Source organism: Phoca vitulina, unplaced genomic scaffold (genome assembly GCF_004348235.1).
Source record: "Phoca vitulina isolate PV1807 unplaced genomic scaffold, GSC_HSeal_1.0 scaffold17, whole genome shotgun sequence".
NCBI lineage: Eukaryota > Metazoa > Chordata > Mammalia > Carnivora > Phocidae > Phoca > Phoca vitulina.
In genome coordinates this window covers 28,664,388-28,688,098 of record NW_022589720.1, presented here as the reverse complement: position 1 = coordinate 28,688,098, position 23,711 = coordinate 28,664,388, and the positions used below count along the sequence as shown (strand labels likewise).

Below are 23,711 nucleotides of genomic sequence, written 5' to 3'. Positions count from 1 at the left end.
CATGATCCTGGAGTCCCGGGATTGAGTCCCACATCGGGCTCCCCGCTCAGCGGGGGGTCTGCTTCTCCCTCTGACCCTCTTCCCTCTCTTGCTATCTGTCTCTCATTCTCTCTCTCTCAAATAAATAAATAAAATCTTAAAAAAAAAAAAAACAAATAAAACTGCTTTGATTTAAAAAAAAAAAAAAAGAAGTAAGTCAGACAGTGAAAGACAAATACTGTTATGATCTCACTTATATGTGGAATCTAAAAAAACAACTCACAGAAACAGAGAACAGACTGGTGGTTGCCAGAGACAGGGGTGGGAGGTGACTGGTGGGTGAAACGGGTACAGGTGGTCAAAAGGTAAAAACTTCCAGTTACAAGATAAATAATTTATGGGGATGTAATGTACACCAAGGTGACTATAGTTAACAATACTATATTGCATATTTGAAAGTTGCTAAGATAGTAAATCTTAAAAGTTTTCATTACAAGGAAAAAAACAGAACTATGTGAGGTAATGAAAGCTCACTAACCTTACTGTAATAATCATTTCACAATATATACATATATCAAATCATTATTTTATACACTTTAATAAAATGTTATATGTTAAATATATTTCAAAAAATAAAGAAATGGGGACGCCTGGGTGGCTTAGTCGGTTAAGCGTCTGCCTTTGGCTCAGGTCATGATCCCAGGGTCCTGGGATCGAGTCCCCCACATTGGGCTCCTTGCTCGGCAGGGAGTCTGCTTCTCCCTCTGCCTGCAGCTCCCCGTTTGTGTTCTCTCTGACAAATAAATAAAATCTTAAAAAAAAAAATAAAAAAATAAAGAAATGGTGGTAGCAATGTCTCCAAATATACTCTGACTATAAAATATATATACATAAAATGATTTATTTTCAAAAATTACTCTCTTCGTTAGATAAATTCAATTAAAAATGGCATGACCACATTTCTTCATATAAAAAAATTGGACAGGTTTTGGCTCTTTCTATAAGATTGATTTTGGTCCTCATAACTGAATAAGGTAGGAAGAAAACTGGTTTCTCCATTTTAAAAGTGAATGAACCAAGGCTTTGAAAGGCTACAATTTATTCAAGATTCTGATACCAGTGCTCTTTGTACTATCATTTATAATGAACTTAATGGAGAATTTTCAATTTTCAACATCAGAAGCCAGAGAAAGCTAATTTTTTTGTGGGTAGAGGAGGGGATCCAGATTTAAAATTCCACATTATATTGTATTATATCATATAGTGTGTTATATACTGTTACTCTATTATTCTAATATAGTGAATTCTCTTATTCTAAAAAAAAAAAGTTACTGAAGCCCTCCTCTATAAGACGATGATAATAGCTATTAAGATAATGAATACCTACTTGACATACTATACTAAATTATACTATGTCTTATATTATACATACAGTTGACCTTGAATAACATGGGTATGACCTACACAGGTCCACTTACACACAGATTTTTTCCAATAAATACAGTACAGCACTATAAATGTATTTTCTCTTCCTTATGATTTTAGTAATGTTTTCTTTTCTCTAGCTTACTTTATTGTAAGAGTACAATATATAATACATACAAATACAAAATATGTGTTGATCAATTGTTTATGTTATCAGTAAGGCTTCTGGTCAATAGCAGGCCACTGGTAGTTAAGTTTTTGCAGAGTCAAAAGTTATATGTGGATTTTCAAGTGTGTGGGGCCAGCGCCCCTACCCTCCATGTTGTCAGAAGGTCAACTGTACATGAAATTATATAATAATATTAGATTACTACAATATTATGTTAACGATTTATGACGATTATAACGATTTAATATTATACTATGATCTATCAAGTAGATATCCATGATCTTAGCATAGGTATCAGGCTCTTACAAGGGAGGATTTCAGTACCTTTTTTTAGAGTAAGAAGGAATTCAGTATGTTAGAGTAATGACTGTTTCTTCATAAATAGGAGGTTCTTCCACATTATTTATTTACCTTATTTACCCCTCAACCATATGCCTATTTTTAACATACAGGAAAACCTTACAGAGGCTATGTCCTTGGACTGTCTTGAGAAATGGAATGAGAAGGAGCAAAAACATCATTAGTAAATTTTAATACATTTACTTCTTATTAAAAAAATTTTACTTAATCTCTTTAAATCAGTATCAATTATCTATTAAGCAAAATGTGAACCAAAATTTTTCTACGAACAGAAATCATGGACAAGTTTTCAAAATACTGCTGTAAAAATTACACCCAACAATGGTTAGGTATATATTATGCCAACTTCTGTAATAAATATTCTCCAAATGTTTCCTAAAGATACCAATGATAGTAAGATCTTTGCAGAAACTGAATATTTGAGTTTTTTGAAAAGCATTTTATAAAACTGTTCAAATGAACCAAAATAAATTTCCACTGCAGCACTATTAAAGATTTTGAATATTACAATCATATCCACTTTACTAAGAATTCCTCAACTTAGAAATCATCAACTATGTCAAAAATTCACTCAGAAACAGTACTTTCTCTCAAACTTACAGAAGCCTAAAATCCTAAACACAATCCAACTAGATTGTTCAGTGCCACATAAAATAAAAGGCAACCAGTTAATGTACTTTCGTGATCAACATTAAGTAGTGTAAATGGCATAGTAATAACTGAGAGGAAATAACTGCCCCAAATGTGACTGCAACTACTACCTAATCAAATGAACACTACAATTTAAACACTATTGACTATTTGAGTTGGGACATTAGTACACATACCCAGTGAAAACCATTTTCAGTAACTGTTTAACTGTTTAAAGGCCATGATCTCAAATACGGATGGTATGGGATATTTCTTAGAAGTACTGAATGCAAGTGATGTAAAACAATAAACTAGTTGGGAGAAAGTAGGTGAAGGAAAAACAAAAATATTATTTCCTTGGATATAAAGGTAAAATATTGTGAGACACTCTGGAATTGTAAATAACCCAAATCAAATTGTTAATGTTTGTAATTACTAAGCTGTTAACAACACATAACATGCCAGTCTTAAAGACCTCACAAACTTTATATTATTTTAATTGGAGACATATTGTACATTAAGGTATATTAGGATAATATTCTGAATAAAAACAATTCAATAAATATATTATTTTTGGCATTTAATATACTGACTAAAGTATATTATAATAGAAGAAATTTTATTTATTGTTATTTATTTTTAAAGATTTTTATTTATTTGACAGAGAGAGACACAGGGAGAGAGGGAACACAGCGAGAGAGGGAGTGGGAGAGGGAGAAGCAGGCTTCCCGCCGAGCAGGGAGCCTCGACTCTGGGATCATGACCTGAGCCGAAGGCAGATGCGCAACGACTGAGCCACCCAGGAACCCCTATAATAGAAGAAATTTTAAAAATTTAAAAGGTTTTACAAAGATTATGTTGGTTCTCCATATCCATCCCCTGCTTGAGAAGGAAAAAACAAGGATGGTAAGAAGACAAAAGATGACAGAAGCAGGATGAGAACAGAAGTGATACCCAGCCAATCTGAACAGAAGTGATACCGAGCCAATCTGAACAGCAAAATAAAGGGAAAGGGTAATTAAACAGACATAAGTAAGAGTAAAACTCCTTGGGACCTTAACAAAAAGTACGTAGTTGACAGGGCGAAAAGAGTTATTACAAAGTTTAGGGAACAGAAAGTTGAAAATTGTGCAGCTCTTGAGCTAGGGTCTATTGGTGGGAACATAAAAGATGAATACACAATTTTAATCTGCACACAAAGCCTCTTCTGAAACATGGTGTCAATACAGTCATTCAACAGCTATTTAATATGCTCTAATTATGTACTAGGTATTATGCTAGATACATACACATGTCCCCACAGAAATCAAATAAAATTTAACTATGTCACTTTTACATTTAATATGTTCACACAAATGACAAAAGTAAGTAATATATATTAAGAGTCATAAATCTATATCCCTACCATTCTAAATTCATCAGCTTAAAGCATACTCAAGGAATTTTAAACGACCCTAAAGAATGATTATTTTAAATATGGACATCAGGTAAAATATTTAAAAAGATGGAATTTCATGGCTCTTCCAAGAAAGGAAAACCTACCAAGAATTTTGGCCTGAGAAATCAACCACTAAAGTATCTCAATAATAGTCAATCTAATTCCTTTACTCAGAAAAACACCACCAACATGTCAGAATATGTGATTCTGTGACTCTCCAAAAGAAAATCCCAAGTAATGTGTACTATACAAAGGGCCAATAATCCACAACTGTGCTTCCCATGCTTGTAATTTAAAAAATTCACTATTATGTAACTCTGCTATTGCTAACTTAGTAGAAGAGATCTAAAACAAAACCAAAATTAGTACATTAAAAAAGAAGAGATATGAATTCTAAGGTATAAATAAACCTAAATGATACCTACATGGGGTCTTGGAAGTGAATTTAAGCATTAAAATAATATTTTTTGATGAAAAGGTCCACTTAATTATAATTGCAGATCTTGTAATACATGTGTGTATATATACGTACCTGCACACATACACACACACGCGCACGCGCACGCACACACCACACACCCCCTACTCTAACAGGCAGATACACCCAGATAGCCTACTTACTAACATGAACATATCAAGTATATATATTGGTGTTAAAAGTACATTTAGGAGAAACATGGATTAGTATTAAAAAGTTTACATTCACAGGCAATGAGAAAACCATGGGAAAGAGTACAGCAGTTACTATTAGGAGTACTGTATTAGGAGCTATATTCATTTCTTGATGCTCAGTGTAAAGATTCTTTGTTAGGACAGAGCTTAGAAAGCAAGGCTAGCATAAGCTGACAGATGGAAGGGGAGAAAAAGATGGTCCAGATCAAGGGACAAGAGGGTACCACTTTCCATCTTTCCATCTGACTCTTCTAAAATTGTATACCTACACTCTTTAGTTTATACTGTAAAAAGCCACTCCCAAAGTTTCAGTGAAATTTTTAAAAACAACCTTTAGCTAAAAGAAAATTCTAGCTCTGGCCACTACATTCTAACAACTTCTTTTATATAAACAAGTAATTCTAAAGAGATGCATTCAAGTTAAATAATAAAAACTATTTATTGGTTAAAGCTGAAGTCTTAATTTTTTGTTAAGTCTGATTGCAATAATGTAAAATCTGAAAGCTTCACTAAAGAAGTACAAATATTAGTGATAAAGACAATCTTTTTTCATTTTTGAAAAATAAAACCAAAAAACAGTGAAAAAGTAAACATTTGATAAAAGACCAAGTAATAATAAAAAAGGACTGATTATGACAAGTCACTTCTTTGAATACAGCTCTTCGTGGTGACACTGTTTTCATTGAGATTTTTTTGGTAGACAAGATACAACATTTTACAAAAATAATAATAACCATTACACCTTCTGGATTTCCTAATACACTGCAGGTACTATGCAATACAACTTTCTGTGATGATGCAAATGTTCTCTAGCTGTGTTATTAAGGAAACCACTTGCCTCATGTGGCTATGGAGGATATGAATTCTTAATTTTATTTAGACTAATTTCCATTTAAATATAGCTAAAGAGGCTAGTGACTATCCTATGGAATAGCACAATTCAAGAATTTCATATATTTATAAGTAAATATAAATCTAAGTTCTTAATGAATCTCTTCCATAGAATGAGAACTTAAAAATCAAACTTTTACCTCTACTGCCTTAAAATCGGTGTCTTCATGTATTTATATTGCATGGGCTTCATAGGTCTTGCCACATACCATCAACAAATTATATATGTATGTGTGTGTGTATACATGCAGATATACTTAGATACTTTAAAAGTAGTATACAAAGAAACACAACTGTATTTGCTGCACAGACTGCCCATTGTATTTTCAACACTTAAGACTTTTTCCTGGAAATACTACTACTCAGGTAACCATAGAATTTAACTCAGCAACCATACAATAAACAAAACAAAAAAAACCACTCCCAAACCTCACCATCTAATGATTCAATCTGATTTAAGAGGTGAATACCATTCCTTAAGACAAAAGGGGCAAAACTATGTATTTTTTAAATAAAATATCTATAACTGACCACCTCTTCCACAAAAAGGGAAGTAACCTTTCTATAACTTTCTAAATTATATAAATTTAAACTATGCATCAATAATTAACTCAGAGATATGTATGTAAGAAAATAGTGTTAAGACAATATTCTTAAGAGCTTATAACATTGATTTTTGTATATCATATAGCTTTATTGAGATATTAGAAATTAAAATTTAATTTACTACCTCCTTGTAGAATGGAACACAACACCTCTTTAGTCTAAATAACTTTTTAGAAAGTTGTTACATATATTCATTCTAATAATTCACTTGATTAACAAGCAACTTTCAAAAATACCTGAAATAACTAAACAGCAAAAGAACGTATCGCTGTGTACCAAAGTAAAAATTATGACCACAGTGAGTAGTTCAAGTAGGGGTGGAAGACAAAGAATTTTCACTGACAACTTTTTATTTATATTACTGAAAACAATTCATTATTGTTTTATATAAATGTTATATTTTCCTATAGCAGTGTTTCAATTTTTATAAGTTTCCATTTTTTAAAATCCTTAGTAACCCTAAAACTTAAACAAAAACTGATTAGAATACAAATGACATCAGTGTAAGTATTCTTACCTTTATTTGACTTTGATGGTTTATTCTTGATAGGTTTAAGGGAACTTCTTGATTTATCTTCTCTATCTTTAATAAGTTTCTGAACATCATCCAAAGACAGTTTTTGCAGGACAACTACAGGCTTAGCTCCTTTATTTAGATCTTCAACTAATCCCATTTTTTCTACTTTGTCTTTCTGCTCTCCTTTCATTTCCATTTTCTTTGTCTCCTGAGTAATATTACCATCTTTATCCCTCTTGATTTTTGGAATGACAAAATTTTTCAATGCACCAGACCTGCCCCCCAACAAATAACTTGGAAATTCTGCCTTATTGTCAGGGTGCGCTTTATTACTGTCTACTTTAGTCTTATTACCCTCTGTCCTTTTGTCATCTTTACTATTTGGTGATTTAAAACCAGGCTTATCAGATCTTGATTTATTAGAATCTCCTTGTTTAACACGAGGACTGTCAGGCCTTGATTTTTGCTCCCCAGAAGATGGTCTTTCCCTTGAGTCCCCTGATTCATGTCTATGTTTTCTTTCTAGTTTATCAGGTTTTGAACCATCAGATTTAATGCCATGTTCATTTCTATTAGAGGATCTCAACGTTTCTGGTCTTCGAACCCTCGACTGATCCCCCCGATGTCGCTCTGATTCATTCCTGTCATCTGATTTTTGTTTACTATCATGGTCACGTCTTAATGACTCAGAAATAGATCGCCCATCAGGTCTCTGCTTTAAGGCTTCAGCTCGTTCTGATTTTAACCGAGGTGAATCAGATTTAATATCCTGTTTATGTTTAGACACTTCAGGTTTTTTCTCTGTTGATGGCTTTCCAGAATCTCTCCTATTTTCATGCCTATGTTTTGGTGTTTCAGGCCGACCTTCATTTTTTTGCTTTGGAGTTTCAGGTCGGCCCTCACCTTTCTGCTTTGGAGTTTCAGGTCGGCCATCACCCTTCTGTTTTGGGGTTTCAGGGCGCCCATCACTCTTTTGTTTTGGAGTTTCAGGTCGGCTTTCACCCTTTTGCTTTGGGGTTTCAGGTCTTGCCTTTGTTGTTTCTGATCTGCCGTTATTTTGTTTGTTGTCATTTGGTTTTATGTCAGACAGTCTATTTTCATTCTGTTTAGGTTCAGATGTGGTGCTCTCATTTTGTTTGGATTCAGTTGTTCTGCTCTCATTCTGTTTAGGTTCTTCTGTTTGTGTGTCAATTTTAGTTTCTAACTTACTTTCACTTGATTTTGTCTCCACCAATCTGTTTTCATTTGGTTTAGATTCTGCCAATCTTTCATTTTGTTTGATTTCATTCTTTGAAAGCTCAGAATCAGACTTTTTTTTAGGAGTCTCAGGATGGTTTTCTGGTGTAGCTTTAAGATTTCCAATAATATCTTCCTGGAGAACAGAAATAGGTGCATCATTACATTGTTTGATTTCTTCAGGCTTTTTTATGGAGTCTGAATCCTGAGTTATAGAAGCCTGAGAGTCCACTCTTCCTGCCTGATGAAGATCAATGCTAACCATTAATGCTGGCCTTGACCCATTTCCCGTAGAACCCGTCTCCTGAGAAGCTGGTCTATTACCTCCTGTAGCACCCCCAGCCTCCTGTGGGTAAGAATCTTGTTTTCTTTTTTTCAAAGGCTTATCTGAAATTTAAAGATAAATATTCAGTATCAGTAATAGACATATATTCTTATCTTATTAAAAGCCATATGGACTTTGATATTTCTTTAAGTCACAATGTTTTTTTAAATGTGGTGAATGCAAATGTCAATATGCATGTATAAAATAGCAGGCATGAATCACATAATACTTTTAAACCAAGGTTTAAGGAAATATTCATGGTTGCTGTACCTCAATAAATATTAGTGACTATAGTAACAAGAATTTAACAGCATATTTGTTGATTATATAAATAAGCCCAAGAGTATAAAATAAATAGAACTTATAATACATTAAATACAAACATATATTTATGTTTGTATATGTAAAGGATAAACCAGATTCTTTACATAAGAATAAGGCAATCAGTTATAAATCACACGTTCTCATTTAACATCATTTAACCATGAACCAAAAATTACTAAGTGCTCATACTGCTAACATAATAAACAGGAAACATAAGCTTTTACAACATGTAAGACAAGTATGGAAAAGAATAAAACCCAAAAGAAAACAGAAATCATGCCACTGAAAAAAGTAAATGAGGAGAATAAGGGAAAAAAAGAGAGTTTAATAGTTTGTCATTAACCTTTGATCCAGGATTCAAATTCTTCAAGGTGTCAACAGCACAAATGGAATTTAAAAGCTAACACACATTAGAAGTATATTTAAAATAAGGAAACATTAATATTATAAGTATAAAAATGAGACGCATAGAAGGACTTTTTAGATAAATCCTGTCTTAAAAGCAACTTCCACTTAAGAAAAATGCTTTGGTTCTTCAATGTAAGGTTATAGGGATCTATATACTGGCCTCAGTAAGAAATAATTTATGGTATTCTGAAATGTAAAGACAAAAATACACACAAACACAAATCTACCACCACAATAAAATGTCAAGGTATTTTTAAGTTATGTATTTCTGTGCATGATTCCACTTGACTCAAGAGGCTGCTAGGTCATTTTCTGAATCTCTAGTTAGTTCTTGGGAATAGTTGTATTATAGCACCTTAAGGTTTTGTCTGCTTTAATATTTACTTCTGAATTGCCTGGCTTTGTTTTAAAAGTCATTTAAATCATTTTTATAGGAGAACCTCTAGATTCCCTTATGATATTCATTAATGTGACAAATATCATTTAAGGAAAACAAGGTTAAAAGTCAAAATGACCATTAAAAAATAACCTCTTATTGTTAGAAAACCAAGTTTGAAAAACAAACAAACAAAAACTTTTAATGGTAATGTTGCTTTTATTCACCAAAGTTCCATCATTTTGTTTTCAAAGTAAGAAGCAGCAGTCCATTCCAGCTTAAAGTCTAGTAAAATATTTTACTAAAGTTTAACTCAAATATTTACTAGTAATTTTTTTGTAGAAGTAAGTCATTCTGGTTCTTAGTTATTCGGAAGTCAAGTCTACCGTCACATATGCTCCATTTGTAAAATAACTACCTGATAATATTAATAAAATATCTTATCATCTATTTTCCCCAGTTAAAACTACCCTGGTAAGAACGTATATGAAACTTTCTGCCTCAATACTTAAGAAGAAAGCACTCAGAATATTAAATTTATGTTTCCTTAATTTTATTTTGTAATGTTCTGCCACACAAAATAATCTTTACATCTTACCATATGGCACACCAAATAATTATTACCTCATAAATGGGATGCTTTATCACCTTATACCCTTAAACCTTTAGGACAAGAATCTAGAAATCGAAATAGTATAATCTAGTTGAAAATTTTTATGTTTCAATGAAACATGCTTGTGAAAGTCATTAAAATGGTAACCTAAGTGTACTTAAGAACGATAATGACATCACAGAACTCAGGCATCTTGAAGATTTCTCTTAAGAAATCTGTGGCTCATCCTTTTATTAATATGAGCAATCAGTCTTTCTTCTGAACATTAACATTAAAATATCTTAAAGGCTAAATTTAAAGGATTACAAAATACTTAAGAGTTTTTAGATAATTAACCTCATTTCAAATAATCATTTATCATTAAAATAGAAATTTAGCATAGTTTAATTTCAAAGAAATTGTTATGTTTGATTTAGTTAAACTATAGATGCTATGATTATTTATAATAAAAATATATGAAAGCATTTGCACATGAGTAATATAATAAGATTGGGGAAGATCTTGTAATTTTTTCCATTATGCACAATATATTGCTAAATACAAAGTTTTAATTTTTCAACTATTGAAAAGTACGTCACCTCTTCGGTAAAACCGGGAAAAATTCCATTACTGCTGCAAGGATTCTTGAATATGTTAAGAGCACGCAGGTCTGATTCACTTGATCTGATTCAGTTCCACCATGAACTTATTCCTGTAAAGTGGCTCTGAATCTGCACGTCACTTTTGTCTATCCACTTTTGTTATCAGTCTTCATTACATCATAACTTTCACCTAATGATGGAAAGCCATCTCTATAAAGAATAATTTCAATATTTGGGACACTGATTATCTTTAAGCCCTTTTCAGCACAGGGTACCATAAGTTTAGCTATCAGAATGCATATAGTCCTGAAGAAAATGCATACAAAAAGATACCATAATTTCAAAACCAACAATACTTGTCATCTAGATGCTGATATGAAAATACGATCCAGCCGTTAGAGAAATTCTGAACTTGATTATTCTTGTAAGAAACAAACTATATCACTTGCTTTAATTTACAAGTGATAACTGAAAACTCTTAAAACAACACAATTATACACATAGTAGCCAATTATGAAAAATGAAAACATCCCAACCTTAAATTGCAGTATAAACTAAGTGGCTAACTGTCCTATTTCCGTCTAGTCTCTTATTCCAAATGACAGTAGGTAATTTACTTTTTATAAGGGTTATAGTGTAAGAATATCGTAACATTATAAAAGACATTAGTAGCTAGGCTAGGCCATTCCTCACACTTACTAACATGGAAAGTGGACCTTGAAAAAGATGAAATAGGCAAAGATGAACAAAGAAACCCCCTCTTTGGCAAAAGAAAGCAGGAATTTTCAGCACATGGAGGAGATATTAATGTCTATGATAGGTCATCCCAGAAGCAAAGATGAACAGCCTTTTAAAATTAATTTATGTAATTAGACATTGAAAATATGAGCAGAGGTTGAGCAAAAAGGTCCTTTAAGAATATAATAAAATATTAGGTTACAGAGATTTAACCTATCAGTGTATATAAAACTACCCAAAGAAGGGACAACAGGCCAAGGGACATAAATACCTAGCAGCCAGGAAAGTGTCCTCTATGTGTGGAACAGAGGTACATTACGTTCTGCCACAGCCTAGGTAAAATATTTCTTAAGAGTATTCTATCCCTTTTCTTAAACTGCATAACGATCAAACAACCATGTGTGTTAAACTTTCTAATCTTATTTATAAGCCATAGTTTTTTTCATTTCTGGTCTATTGAAAGGAAGCATCTCTCATAATAAATGAATATAATGGGAAACAAGCACAGACCCTATAAGAGAGCTCTCAGTAAAACAAGTAGTCTTTTTTGTTCCTTACCACCACCAATAGTTACCAATAGTTATAAAAAAGTTCTCAGTGCCATACCTTAGAATGCAGTAAATATCAATTTCACAATTTAGTCCTAAAATGCAGTGGTAACTAGTAATAAATTCATTTCAAGGAAATATTTCAATTCTCAAGGGCTGACTATAAAACTACCACTTCAGAAAATGTTGCTTTTATTTATGACCTCACCTACAGTCTTAGAGCAACATACCAGACCTTTAATCTTTCCAAAATCTCAAGATAACTCTTATAATATAAAACACTAGCCCACCACACAGTGCAGAAACTGAATACAAAATGACAAAGTTCAAATCACAGGTGTTAGGTGGCACCTAAATTCTAAAGGTTTTCAAATAAAGCCACAAAATAATGGGAGCATGGCTTTCAGCAAACAAGTCAGAAATGACAGCACTAATATGAGGTAGGCAAATATCAGCATAACCAATTTGGGAAAATACACATACTAAATCATCTAAATCAAACTAAGGATCAGGTAGTTCCAATGAACATTTATTCCTTTAACCTTATAGCACCAGATACCTCTGTAAGTCCACTTAGAGAATTCAAAATTGTAAGTCAATTCTTTTCACTCAACTTCTCAATTAACTTTTGTTATAGGCACGCTATCATAGATTACAGAGAAAACTGATTACATAATTAAAAGTAAAATATATATTACAAGTTTCTGAAAGAACAGTATGCTATTGGCTGAATTTGTTTTATTTCCCCTAAAAAAAGTTAGTAGTCTAAAGTAAGTTTGGTATTATGCAGTTAGCCTTATTTAGTATCCTTATTTTCTTTCAGTTTTTAAAAGTAAAAACTTCGGCTTCAACAAATATGATACAATGAAAGTTCAGGAAAGTAAAAAAAAAAAAAAAAAAGTTTACCATTTCCTCTGTTTTTGTTCCTACCAACTATTAAAAAATCATTAAAAAAATTAAGCTCCTTTTTGAGAACATAATTTCCAAAAACACAGATTAAAATGTCATGCAAAAATTCAGTTCTCAAGGCAACTAATATTTCTCAGTCAAGAAATTACAATTTTATGTTTCTTGCAAAACTGTCATAGGATTCAGGAATTTGGGATTAATACCATCAAGAGAAGTTAAATAACATTGCTCTCTTCATTTGACATGCATATACTTTCATAAGAGTCGTTAGAGGAGGAGATACATTCTGGAACCTATATAGTTATTATTTCCTGAACCCCACATTACTAAACCAAAGAATAAGAACACTGTATATCATCCTTAACATCAATAGTTTAGTACTTTAAAAAAATTCCAGTTCCCTAGCCAATAAAATAAAGACTTCTGGCAGTCTCTTTATTTGCACCAACCTGTGATCTAGGCACTTAGCAAACACCATAGTGCAACAATTACTAAATAATGTCTGTTTTTTCAATAATGTTAAAAAGATCCATCATGATAGGAAATATAATACAAATCTTCAGCATGTTTCTTAGAAACACAATTATCTAGAAATGATCCTGTCACATAATGAACAAGATCATATATAAAAAGTTCTACCCAACTTTATGAAGTTTTGTTTTATAATTACCAAAAAGAAAATATGAGAACTATTTAACAACGTAGAATATTTAACTATAAAATTAAAGCATAAAGTATACTTTGGTTTGGGTAGTCAAATGTGTATATGAATCTGTAAAGACATCAAATCCATAAATTACATTACTAATTTCAATCACTGATTCATCAGTCTATCAAAATTTTCAAGAGTTTTGTATATAATATTCACCAAATAATCAAGAATTTAATAGGGAGTTACTTTTATTTGATTATAATTTTTTATGAAGCACAAAAAAAGCCCATAAATTCATAGAATAGGTGTCTTGACGCTCCATCCTAACACACTACTCAGACAAAAGGGAACACTTAAATCTAATCACCAAAAAAAGATCCTTGACCCTTAAAGGTTTGCTACTTAATATTAATTTAAAATTCTTTCCATAATTTTTTTACTAAACAAAACAAAACAAAAACCCAAACTATATTATTAAGAGATGGCAGGACTGGAAACAAAGTGAAAAATCTAACTAAATAAAGATCCACATAAACTTTTCTTAAAGGTACTGGTTCAAAATAATTCTCTATCAGTTACCCTTGTTTTGACAGAAAAAAAGGTGAAGATGCAAAACTATACTAATATAACTTATAGAAAATACATGTGAAATACTAACATTCATTTTAGTAGACAAGCACAGATAATATCATTTGATACATAATAGGTGAATAGACCTGTGATACAGAATTACCAAATCTCAGATAATTGTTTCAAATAAAAAAATCAAGATTTTAACTTCTGAGGTATAAGCATTAGTAATAAAAATATAACTGAGTGATATAATGAACTATAAAATATAATGAAAAAAAAAAGAGTAACTAAAAAAACGTTTTTTACATTATAATTACACATTTGCCCAGAGTATGAAGTGGTAGTAATGAGATTATTTTACCTTTGTCTTGAACTTCTTTTGAAAAGCGCTCCCTTTCAATAGCTGATTCTCTCTCTATTCGTTCAATTTCAGCTAATGCATCCAATTCCACTTCATCATATATAGGTCCCTGTTGTGATACCTGCTGCTGATTCTGTACCACAGAAGTTTGGGGCTGTTTTGTAGCAATTGAAGTGTTCTGTTGTAAAACAGGCACTTGATTTGCTGGAAGGAATGCTGTTTGTTCTTGCTGCGACAAACACTGAGCAGCATTTAGTGGGCGGTTTACATCCTGTGGAGTAATGGGTGTTTTTGAAGTCTGTCCTGGGTACTGCACATTAAAAGGAATATCATTTTCTGAAACATTGCTATTTTCCATACCAGAAAGCATATCCTCTTGCTGGTCCATGTCTGAAGACCTTACACGAGAAAGTCTTAATGTAAGTTTAGTAGAGTCCTTGGATGGAGAACTAATAATATCATACATTGCAGCTTTCTCACTCTGGTCTTTTTCATCCTTGCCTAATTTCATTTTCTTTTGCTTCTTTTGTTTTCTTTCTGGAGAATCTAGCAAGATGTCTGGTGGAACATCTCGAGGTGATGAACAAGGTAGAGGCTGAGACTGAAGGATTAAAGGTGGTCTTGATCCTAGAAAAGCAATTCAACAGGAATGAACAATTGTGCTAGTTTTACATTTTCTTACACTGTGATAGAAATATTAAACAAGTGACAACATCGTAATGCAAGAAAAAATATTAGGAAATTACCTAACCTCAGCGCCTTATCTACAAAATACAAAAAGAAAGCCTAGCTTGCTCACAGATGATCCAGGTTTAAATTTAAGTATGAATATTCCATCTTCCAGACCAGTATTATGTTATTTCTATTTTTGTCCCTATAAAATATACTTAGCTTGAAAACAGCAAAGGAGTTCATTGTTTCTAAAGATGATACAACACAAATATTTTGGACAAATACTCTCTATTCTTTCACTTATTATCTAGAAAAACTGACAAGTCTAAAGTAAGAATAAGTCTGTCAAATTATAATTAACAAATTAATCCTAGAAACTACACTCACATGAATATTTACCGGTATAAGAAAAAGAAAGTGGGAACAATTACAATTTTTAGAATCTTCACTTACTTTACAAACTGGTGGTAAAATATTGATTTATACCTTTATGTGGTGTTCTCTTTCTCCCTCCACTTAACATCATTCACATACTCTCTTCAGCTTGCTAATCCTCCCTCTATTAGAAAAATATGCAAGTCCAGCAAATATCAAGGCTCAATAAAGTATCTTCAGCCCAGATCCCATTAATTTACAAATGCATATGATACAAGGAAGTGGTAAAAATAAGCTAATCAAATGAAAAAATTCTCCTCGATAACAAGCTGTTAAATGAGAAAAATGTATTGATATGCTTCAGAAATAAAAGTATAATTGTTACATTTCTTATCATTAGACTATAAAATGTTTAAAAACCCATAGGAAATTATAAAAATCAGTCAGGATGAAAGTGCTTTATAGAAAGAACTTAAACCTAGACTTATCTTAAATTAAGGTTTCAGTATATGATTTTTCCATGATACATAAATCTGTCGTTTCAATCAGCAATGTTAATATATCTAAAGTGTGATATATAAAAATATAACTTTTTAGAGAACATATCTATTAGATAAAATGTGATAAAGATGCAACTGAGTAATTTTTTTTTTTTTAAGATTTTATTTGTCAAAGGGAGAGAGACCGAGAGAGCACAAGCAGGGGGAGCGGCAGGCAGAGGGAGAAGCAGGCTCCCCACCGAGCAAGGAGCCTGATGCGGGGCTCGATCCCAGGACCCTGGGATCATGACCTGAGCCAAAGGCAGTCGCTTAACCGACTGAGCCACCCAGGTGTCCCAAGATACAACTGAAGCAATCTACCAGAAATGTTAGTTTGAAGTTAAATCAACAGATAGTGTTTTTAGACAGCTTATATGGGAAGTTAAAAAGAAATGAAACTAACATTTTTGGACCATTTATTTTGTGTCAGAGCGTGTGCAAGGTGCTTTGCACATCAGGTCATTTAAATAATTTACAACAACCTTGATTTGTATTATTATTACTATTTTGCAGAAAGGAACATGAAGCTTATAGTGGTTAAGCAACCTGCCCAAAGTTATATGGCTAGCAAACCTGAAAAATTTAAACCCAGATTTTTCTAACATCTGAATTCAATACACCATATTGTCTTTGTATTTAAAATTTTTGTGACTAATTATATATATTTTAGAACAAACTTAAATTCCAACAGTTCATCTATAAATCAAATTAGACTGACAATGCATTCAACCTTCAAAACTAGTTGGAAAACAACCTCATGAACAGAAGTAGAGGTTTCTGATGAATAATGTGTTCAAGAAGTTGTTCTAAAGTTTTTTTCTTTCTATCTAAAGTTATCCATCCATCCATCCATCCTCAAGAGTTAGAAGAAAAATAGACTGATTATCTAGATCAACCAGCTATCCCACTGTTACTTCTCCCTGGCAGTCTGAATAATTTCTCACTCTGACAATACTTGTGAGATATGTACCTAACTTTGATGCCTACCCTACAAATAGAGTTATTCTGAAAGCTGCTCTTTCTTTCATAAGCTGAGTTATTTTTATCCCTGAAAATTCATAGAATTATAGAATAAGAATGGCTCATGAAAGTTCAACTTTCACCCCAGGAAGAATGTGTTCCAACTCTTTGATTAGAGACAATCTGTGAAAAAAATATCTTTATAATAAGAGGCATACCAGTCCATGATTTAGAAGGCTATAATTAGAAATTCTCATGGATAGAGAAAATTTATTATCAGATATATTGCAATTAATTACAAGCTAATTCTTTAACACGGAATACAATATTCTCTTCCAATAACTCAGGTAATTCAAATTATCACACTTTAATTTTAAGTACTTCTAAAAAAAAGCTCAAACTTGGACTTAAATTCACAATTTTATGAATCTAGTATATATAAAAGTCCACACGAGGTTCTTTGGGAATTTGAAGATAAAATTCATGTCCATAAAATAGTACACAATAAGTTATTAGAAAATATTTAAACTAATGAATGGTTTAAGAAGATTAGGAGAAAAGGATCCATGGAAGATCATCCATTTAACTTAGAACTTGAAAAGATAGGATTTTAATAAGCAGAAATGAAAGTATGTGTAAGACATTTAGAGAGGTAAAACAGAATAGGCCTGATTTTGACAAGTGACTACATGAGAGATGAGAGACAACTTAATGATGATTCAGGACTGGAATGGCATTAAATTAAATTGAATGGCAAAAAGAACAGTGAGAACAATCTTGAAAATGAATTTGAAATACCAGCTAGCCATGAGGAAATTTTGTTTGGAAACAATAATTACAACTTGGGACACAGGACTGGAACCAAAGACATTGATTTGGCAATCCTGTTCATAAAAGTAATCAATGCTATTATCAAAACTGAGTAAAACAGCCAAGGAGAAAAGTATAATGGGAGATTAAAAAGTCTAATGACAGAAATCTTGAGGAATGAGAGAGCAGATAGAAGAGCTAATGAAAAAAAAAAAAAACAATGAAATAAAATAAGTATGAGGAAAACCAGTGGACTTGATATAAGTTTTTTTTGGGAAGCTGGATGATGGGGAAAGTAGATCAATAATTTCAAACGTTCAAGAGAGGTTAAGAAGGCTGTGGTCTGGAAAGACGATTGGATTTAACAGTGAGAACAATGCTGTATATATCTGAAAACACTATCAAAAGTTTATAGGGATAACTACAGGTTTGTTTCTTTCCCACAATAAATGAAAAACAATAAAGAACAGTTTTTGGTATCTGCAACTAAGAAGTTTGAGCCCTTTACTCAACTTGAAATAGGAAATGCTAGGGCGCCTGCATTTTAAGTGTCCAAATCTTGATTTTAGCCCACGTTATGATCTGAAGGTTGTGAGATTGAGCCCTGCGTTTGGAGCCTGCTAAAATTCTCTCTCACCCACCCCAATTAAAAAAAAAAAAAAGTGTGTGTCTGTGTGTGTGTGTGTGAGAGTGTGTGAGTGTGTGTGTGTGTGTGTGTGTATGTATATGAAATGCTGAAGGAAATTTTAGTTACTATAATACCTTTAGGAGTTCCATCACTTCCAGCAGGGGAGCATACTGGTTGTGGAGACCTCAAGGGAAAAGATGCAGCATTCCTCATTGTTGAAGAATCTCCATCCTAAGAATAGAGTATAAAATTTATACCTTAAATGATAGGAGAGGCTTTAGAGAAATCTTAAACAGACCAATAAAAGACATAAACTACTGACAAGTAAAGTGCTGGTATTCAAAAGCATAATTCTTCTGCACTTTCCTGTTTTCTTCATGGTAAATCTTAGAAGATTTGAAATTGTATCCAAAAGAATCAACAGCCTATGCGTGGCAATGAATAAGAAAACTGGTATTACTACTATGCTCCATTTTTGTTTACTATTTTCTACAAAAGGAGCTGTGAACACCCTACCAGGCTATAAACGCCTAGAGGGCAGAGTTCACGGTCATCTTTGTTATCCTTATATACATATAACTTATCTGGTAATACCACCAAACCAGTAACATATAACTTATCTGATGATACCACAAAACCAATTCCAGTATGTGGAATATCTTAAAACATCAAAGCAACCTTAAATTTCAGGGAATAAAGTTATGTGCAAGTCCTAGAGGGAAAAAGAACTATGTACTAATAAAGGTTCATTATTTAAAGGAACATTTTTGTGTGAACAAGTATTTAAAAATGAAACTATATTTCATTAAGAACCAAAACTTCTACAGCAAGGATTGGCAAACTTCTGTAAAGGGACAGATAATAAATATTTTAGGCTTTGTGGGCCACATATAATTTCTGTCACATACTGTTCTTTGTTGTTGTTGTTTAAAAATGTAAAAGCCATTTTTAGTTGTAGCTCAAACTACTGGCTAGTTTACCAATCTTACTCTAGACTAAGCTCTGTGGGTATAGGAACCACACTGTTCAGAGCTAGATTCTCAGACATGGTATAACCTCATATACAGTAGATACCATTTAAACTGTGGAATCAAAATAGGTCATGAAACAAATATTAACACTATTTTATTACCTCAATGATAACTAATATATTACATACGTCACTACTTAGCCTGTGCACCATGTGTAGGTAGTCGTCACTTGAGCCATGTCTAGGATTATCAGCATGATGATTAGCTGAATTGCCAGACAACGGACCAGAAACTTTATTATCATGTATGTTTCTCAAACCACCTGCAACAATGGGACTTGATACTGATGCTGAAATTAATAAGAATAAAAAGAAAAAGCTGTATAAAAATAAACTGTTAAAATAACGATTGTTCACAAAATATTTTAAGCATACAGAAATTACAGAAAATAATAATGAGCACTCATGTACTATCTAATGCTTGATCAAATCTTAGCACTGTACCACATCATTCAGACCCATTTTTGAAAAGAAATAAAACATCAGATAAGGCTGAAGCTCTCCAATATCTGCATATTCCTCTCCTCTGTTCCCTCCCCCTCACTTCATAAAAGTAACCACCATATTGAATTCACAGTTTACTCTATGAATTACCTTTATGCCTTTACTATAAATGAATATATTCCTAAATAATACAGAGCACTGTTTCACATATAACTTTATATAAATGGTATGCTATATGTATGTATATATCCTTCTAACTTGCTTATTTCAATATGTTGAAATTTACCCATTTTTACATATGTAGTGTTAAATTCACATATTTTATTTTTATTTTTTTAAAAGATTTTATTTATTTGTCAGAGAGAGACACAGCGAAAGAGGGAACACAAGCAGGGGGAGTGGAAGAGGGAGAAGCAGGCTTTCTGCCAAGCAAGGAGCCCGATGTGTGGCTTGACCCTGGGACCATGACCTGAGCCGAAGGCAGACGTTTAACGACTGAGTCACCCAGGCGCCCCAAATTCACATATTTTAAATAAACAGATACATTCTGCTGCATAACGTACACAATATTCCATTCTTATATTCAATGTTTAGATTGCTTCAGTACTTTTGCTGTCATAAACACAATGCATATTCTTGTACATGTATACATGTACCTGTATTGTATTCTTCTTGTACAGGACTTTTTTATAAATGTGTCTAGGAGTGAAACTGCTGGATAGGCCCGTTTTTATTTTTTAAAATATTTTATTTATTTATTTGACAGAGAGAGAGTGACAGAGCACAAGCAGGGGGAGCAGCAGTGGGAGAGGGAGAAGGAGGCTCCCTGCTGAGCAGGGAGCCCGATGTGGGGCTCAATCCCAGGACCCTGAGATCATGACCTGAGCTGAAGGCAGACACTTAACTGACTGAGCCACCCAGGTTCATTTTTAAACCTTACTAAATGTTAACAAATAGCTTTCCAAATTACTTATGTCCATTTGTAAACCTTACTAAATTTTAACAAATAGCTTTCCAAATTACTTATGTCCATTTGTACTCTACTGGTAGTATATGAGAGTTCTTACTGCTCTATATCCTTGTCAACAATGTTTGTCATTCTGAGAATGGGAAAGGTCTCTGATTTTCATTTTAATTTTTACATTTTCTTGATTAATAGTGAAGCCAAGCATCTTTTCATGTATACTGGCCACTGAGATTCCCTCCTTAACAAAAACATAAAAAGACAGTCTTCTACATTTTCTTTTTAAAATGTTACAGTTTTGTTTTTTGTCACACTTAGGTCTTTAATCCATCTTATCTTTCTGTGTAGTTGAGATAGGAATTCAATTTTACTTTTTTCCATATAAATAACTAATTGTCTCAGCACATGGTAGAACTTACAGATAAAACTGAGTATGTTTTATCCCCTTCCCTCTTCTTAAGGGAGGGAGAATTTGAACTACTAAAGGATGCATATACATTTCAAATTATGATATTGTCAAAATGCTCTCTAAAAAGATTGTACCACTTTATATCCCTATGAAGAATGTAGAAGTTCAAATTTTCCTGTACATTTGTTGATACTAGATATCACATAACTAAAAAATGTTTACTAATAGTTAATATAAAATTTTATTTCATTTTAATTTTGATTCACATCTCTAATCAGATCACGTTTTGAAGAGAAAAAAGGGTAAGAAAGACATATTTGGGACAACTGGTGAAAACTGAATATAGACTGCATTTTAAATGATAGTACAGAACTGTTCTTAATTTTTTTAGAGGTGAATTATTACATCTAGTGTTTATATAACTTCCTTCTTCCTAGCAGATGTATTTAATGGCGAAGAGTTATGATGCCTGTTGATGAAGGGGCTCATTGTGCTTATCTTTCAACTTTTCTACACAGCTAAAATTTTGTAACAGGTTGAAAAAAATTTTAAATGTTACCTTCCACATACTCTAAATTTCCATATATATATTTACCTTATTTCTGGATTCTTTTCTGTCCCATTTACCTATCCATTTGTGCCTACCACACTACATTTTCTTATTTATGGTAACCTTAATATCCAGGTGGGGCTAATCCCTGAGTAATATTTTCAGTTTCTCAAATATCTGAGAATTTCCAAGAAGTAACTCATTACTAACAGGCAGATGCTCAAACTAATATTTCGCTTTTGATTTTGTGATTTCAACTTCTGAAAAAGCTGGGTTTATCTTGTTTAAAAAACAATAGTAATCAGAGTAAAAGCTTATGTTCTTTCCTACACATATGAATGTGTATGTGGATATTTCCCTAAGAAACAAATGTGTCCGTTTTTTTAAAGATTTTATTTATTTATTTGACAGGGAGAGGGACAGCAAGAGAAGGAACAAAAGCAGGGGGAGTGGAAGAGGGAGAAGCAGGCTTCTTGCGGAGCAGAGAGCCCTATGTGGGTCTCGATCCCAGGACCCTGGGATCACGACCTGAGCCAAAGGCAGACACTTAACTGACTGAGCCACCCAGGTGCCCCCAAATGTGTCCTTTTAACATTTTCCTTTCATTACAGTTAAAATGTTCCTCATACCTTTGTGTGCCAGAGTATACTAATATTTCACAAGTATCAAGAACATACAAAATACATACATACTCATGTTCAGCACTCAATCTAAATTCTCTAATTTTGGAGGTATCTATTCCAAATGTGTCATCTGCCTCCTAGTTTTCCCTTAAATTAGTGTATAAAATATCTCAACCTAATATTTCATTATCTAGTTTTGGGAGACCAGAAGATGGCTGTTTTGACTGATGATTAAATTAAAAGTTTGTAAGTTAAAAAGTTTATAAAGGACATTTGACTCCATGCAAAATAGAAAAGAAGAATACACACAGGAACTAATAACTGACTGCAAATGTTAAAAATTTGCTGTTAATTATGGGGGACAAAAACACAAATTTTTATATTCCCTTTTGTACTTCTTAAAATTTTTCAAAAAAAGTATATACTTTTTTACTTTAAGTATATACTTGATTTACATTACTAATAAAAAATTACTTAGAAGCCATGACGTATGCCCCAAAGCAATATAACTTTTTTTTTTTTAAAGATTTTATCCATTCACCTGACAGAGAGAGAGAGAGAGTGAGAGAGGGAACACAAGCAAGGGGAGTGGGAGAGGGAGAAACAGACTTCCCGCCGAGCAGAGAGCCCGACGTGGGGTTCCATCCCAGGCCCCTGCGATCACGACCCGAGTCGAAGGCAGACGCCTAATGACTGAGCCACCCAGGCACTGCCCCCCCCCAAAGCAATATAGCCTTAAAAAGACATATTATCAACTAACTTCAACTGAGAACTAGTAATCTAATTCCAGAAATTTTTGCATCTAAGATTTTCTCTACCAGCACTGTATTTACTCCAGAGTAAAATTTTCACACTATATATACTTTACCAATTAAAACATAATTCTTCTTTGGCTTTAGTGCTATGTAAGAAGAAAGCCCAATTAAGAAAAATTAGAACATTTTCTAATTTCGTAACTATACTCAGTTGTATAATAACCTAATCCAAAGAATCATATGACAGGGATCCTTTTACCTCCCAAATGATGAATTTCAGGATAGTGTTTTAGTTTGTATTTTAAAAATTATTAAAAAAAAAATTTGCTTGAAATTATAGGCATTCCCTATAAATAAACAACGAACTTTCTTACCTTGCTGCATCTGTGGATGTGTTGTGTAACTTGAAGGATGGGAATATGGCATGTATCCTGCAGGGCTTTGTGGGGCATATGGACTAGGCACTGGGCTATTTTGTTGTGGCATAAATCTGTTCCCAGAGCTTGTCTGTGGTGGCACAAACCGGCTAAAACCCAAAATCCAAATAAACAATATCAGGAAATGAAATAAATATGCTATTCCTTGAAATTTTACTGTCATAAAATTCTCCAAACTCTGGTT

The 23,711-nt window shown here is 32.8% G+C and overlaps 1 protein-coding gene across 2 annotated transcripts in view; it reads right to left on the bottom strand.

Annotated features, from left to right (window-relative positions):
• The window catches only part of NIPBL (NIPBL cohesin loading factor), a 201,911-nt gene that overhangs the window by 78,491 nt on the left and 99,709 nt on the right, over nt 1-23,711 (bottom strand). For both annotated transcript variants that reach the window (XM_032415149.1, XM_032415150.1), the window contains exons 6-10: nt 23,465-23,616; nt 19,475-19,635; nt 18,450-18,546; nt 14,332-14,958; nt 6,688-8,310 (exon numbers count right to left, since the gene is read on the bottom strand). In XM_032415149.1, coding sequence (XP_032271040.1) covers nt 6,688-8,310; nt 14,332-14,958; nt 18,450-18,546; nt 19,475-19,635; nt 23,465-23,616 — 2,660 coding nt within the window. The remainder of the gene's footprint in view (nt 1-6,687; nt 8,311-14,331; nt 14,959-18,449; nt 18,547-19,474; nt 19,636-23,464; nt 23,617-23,711) is intronic.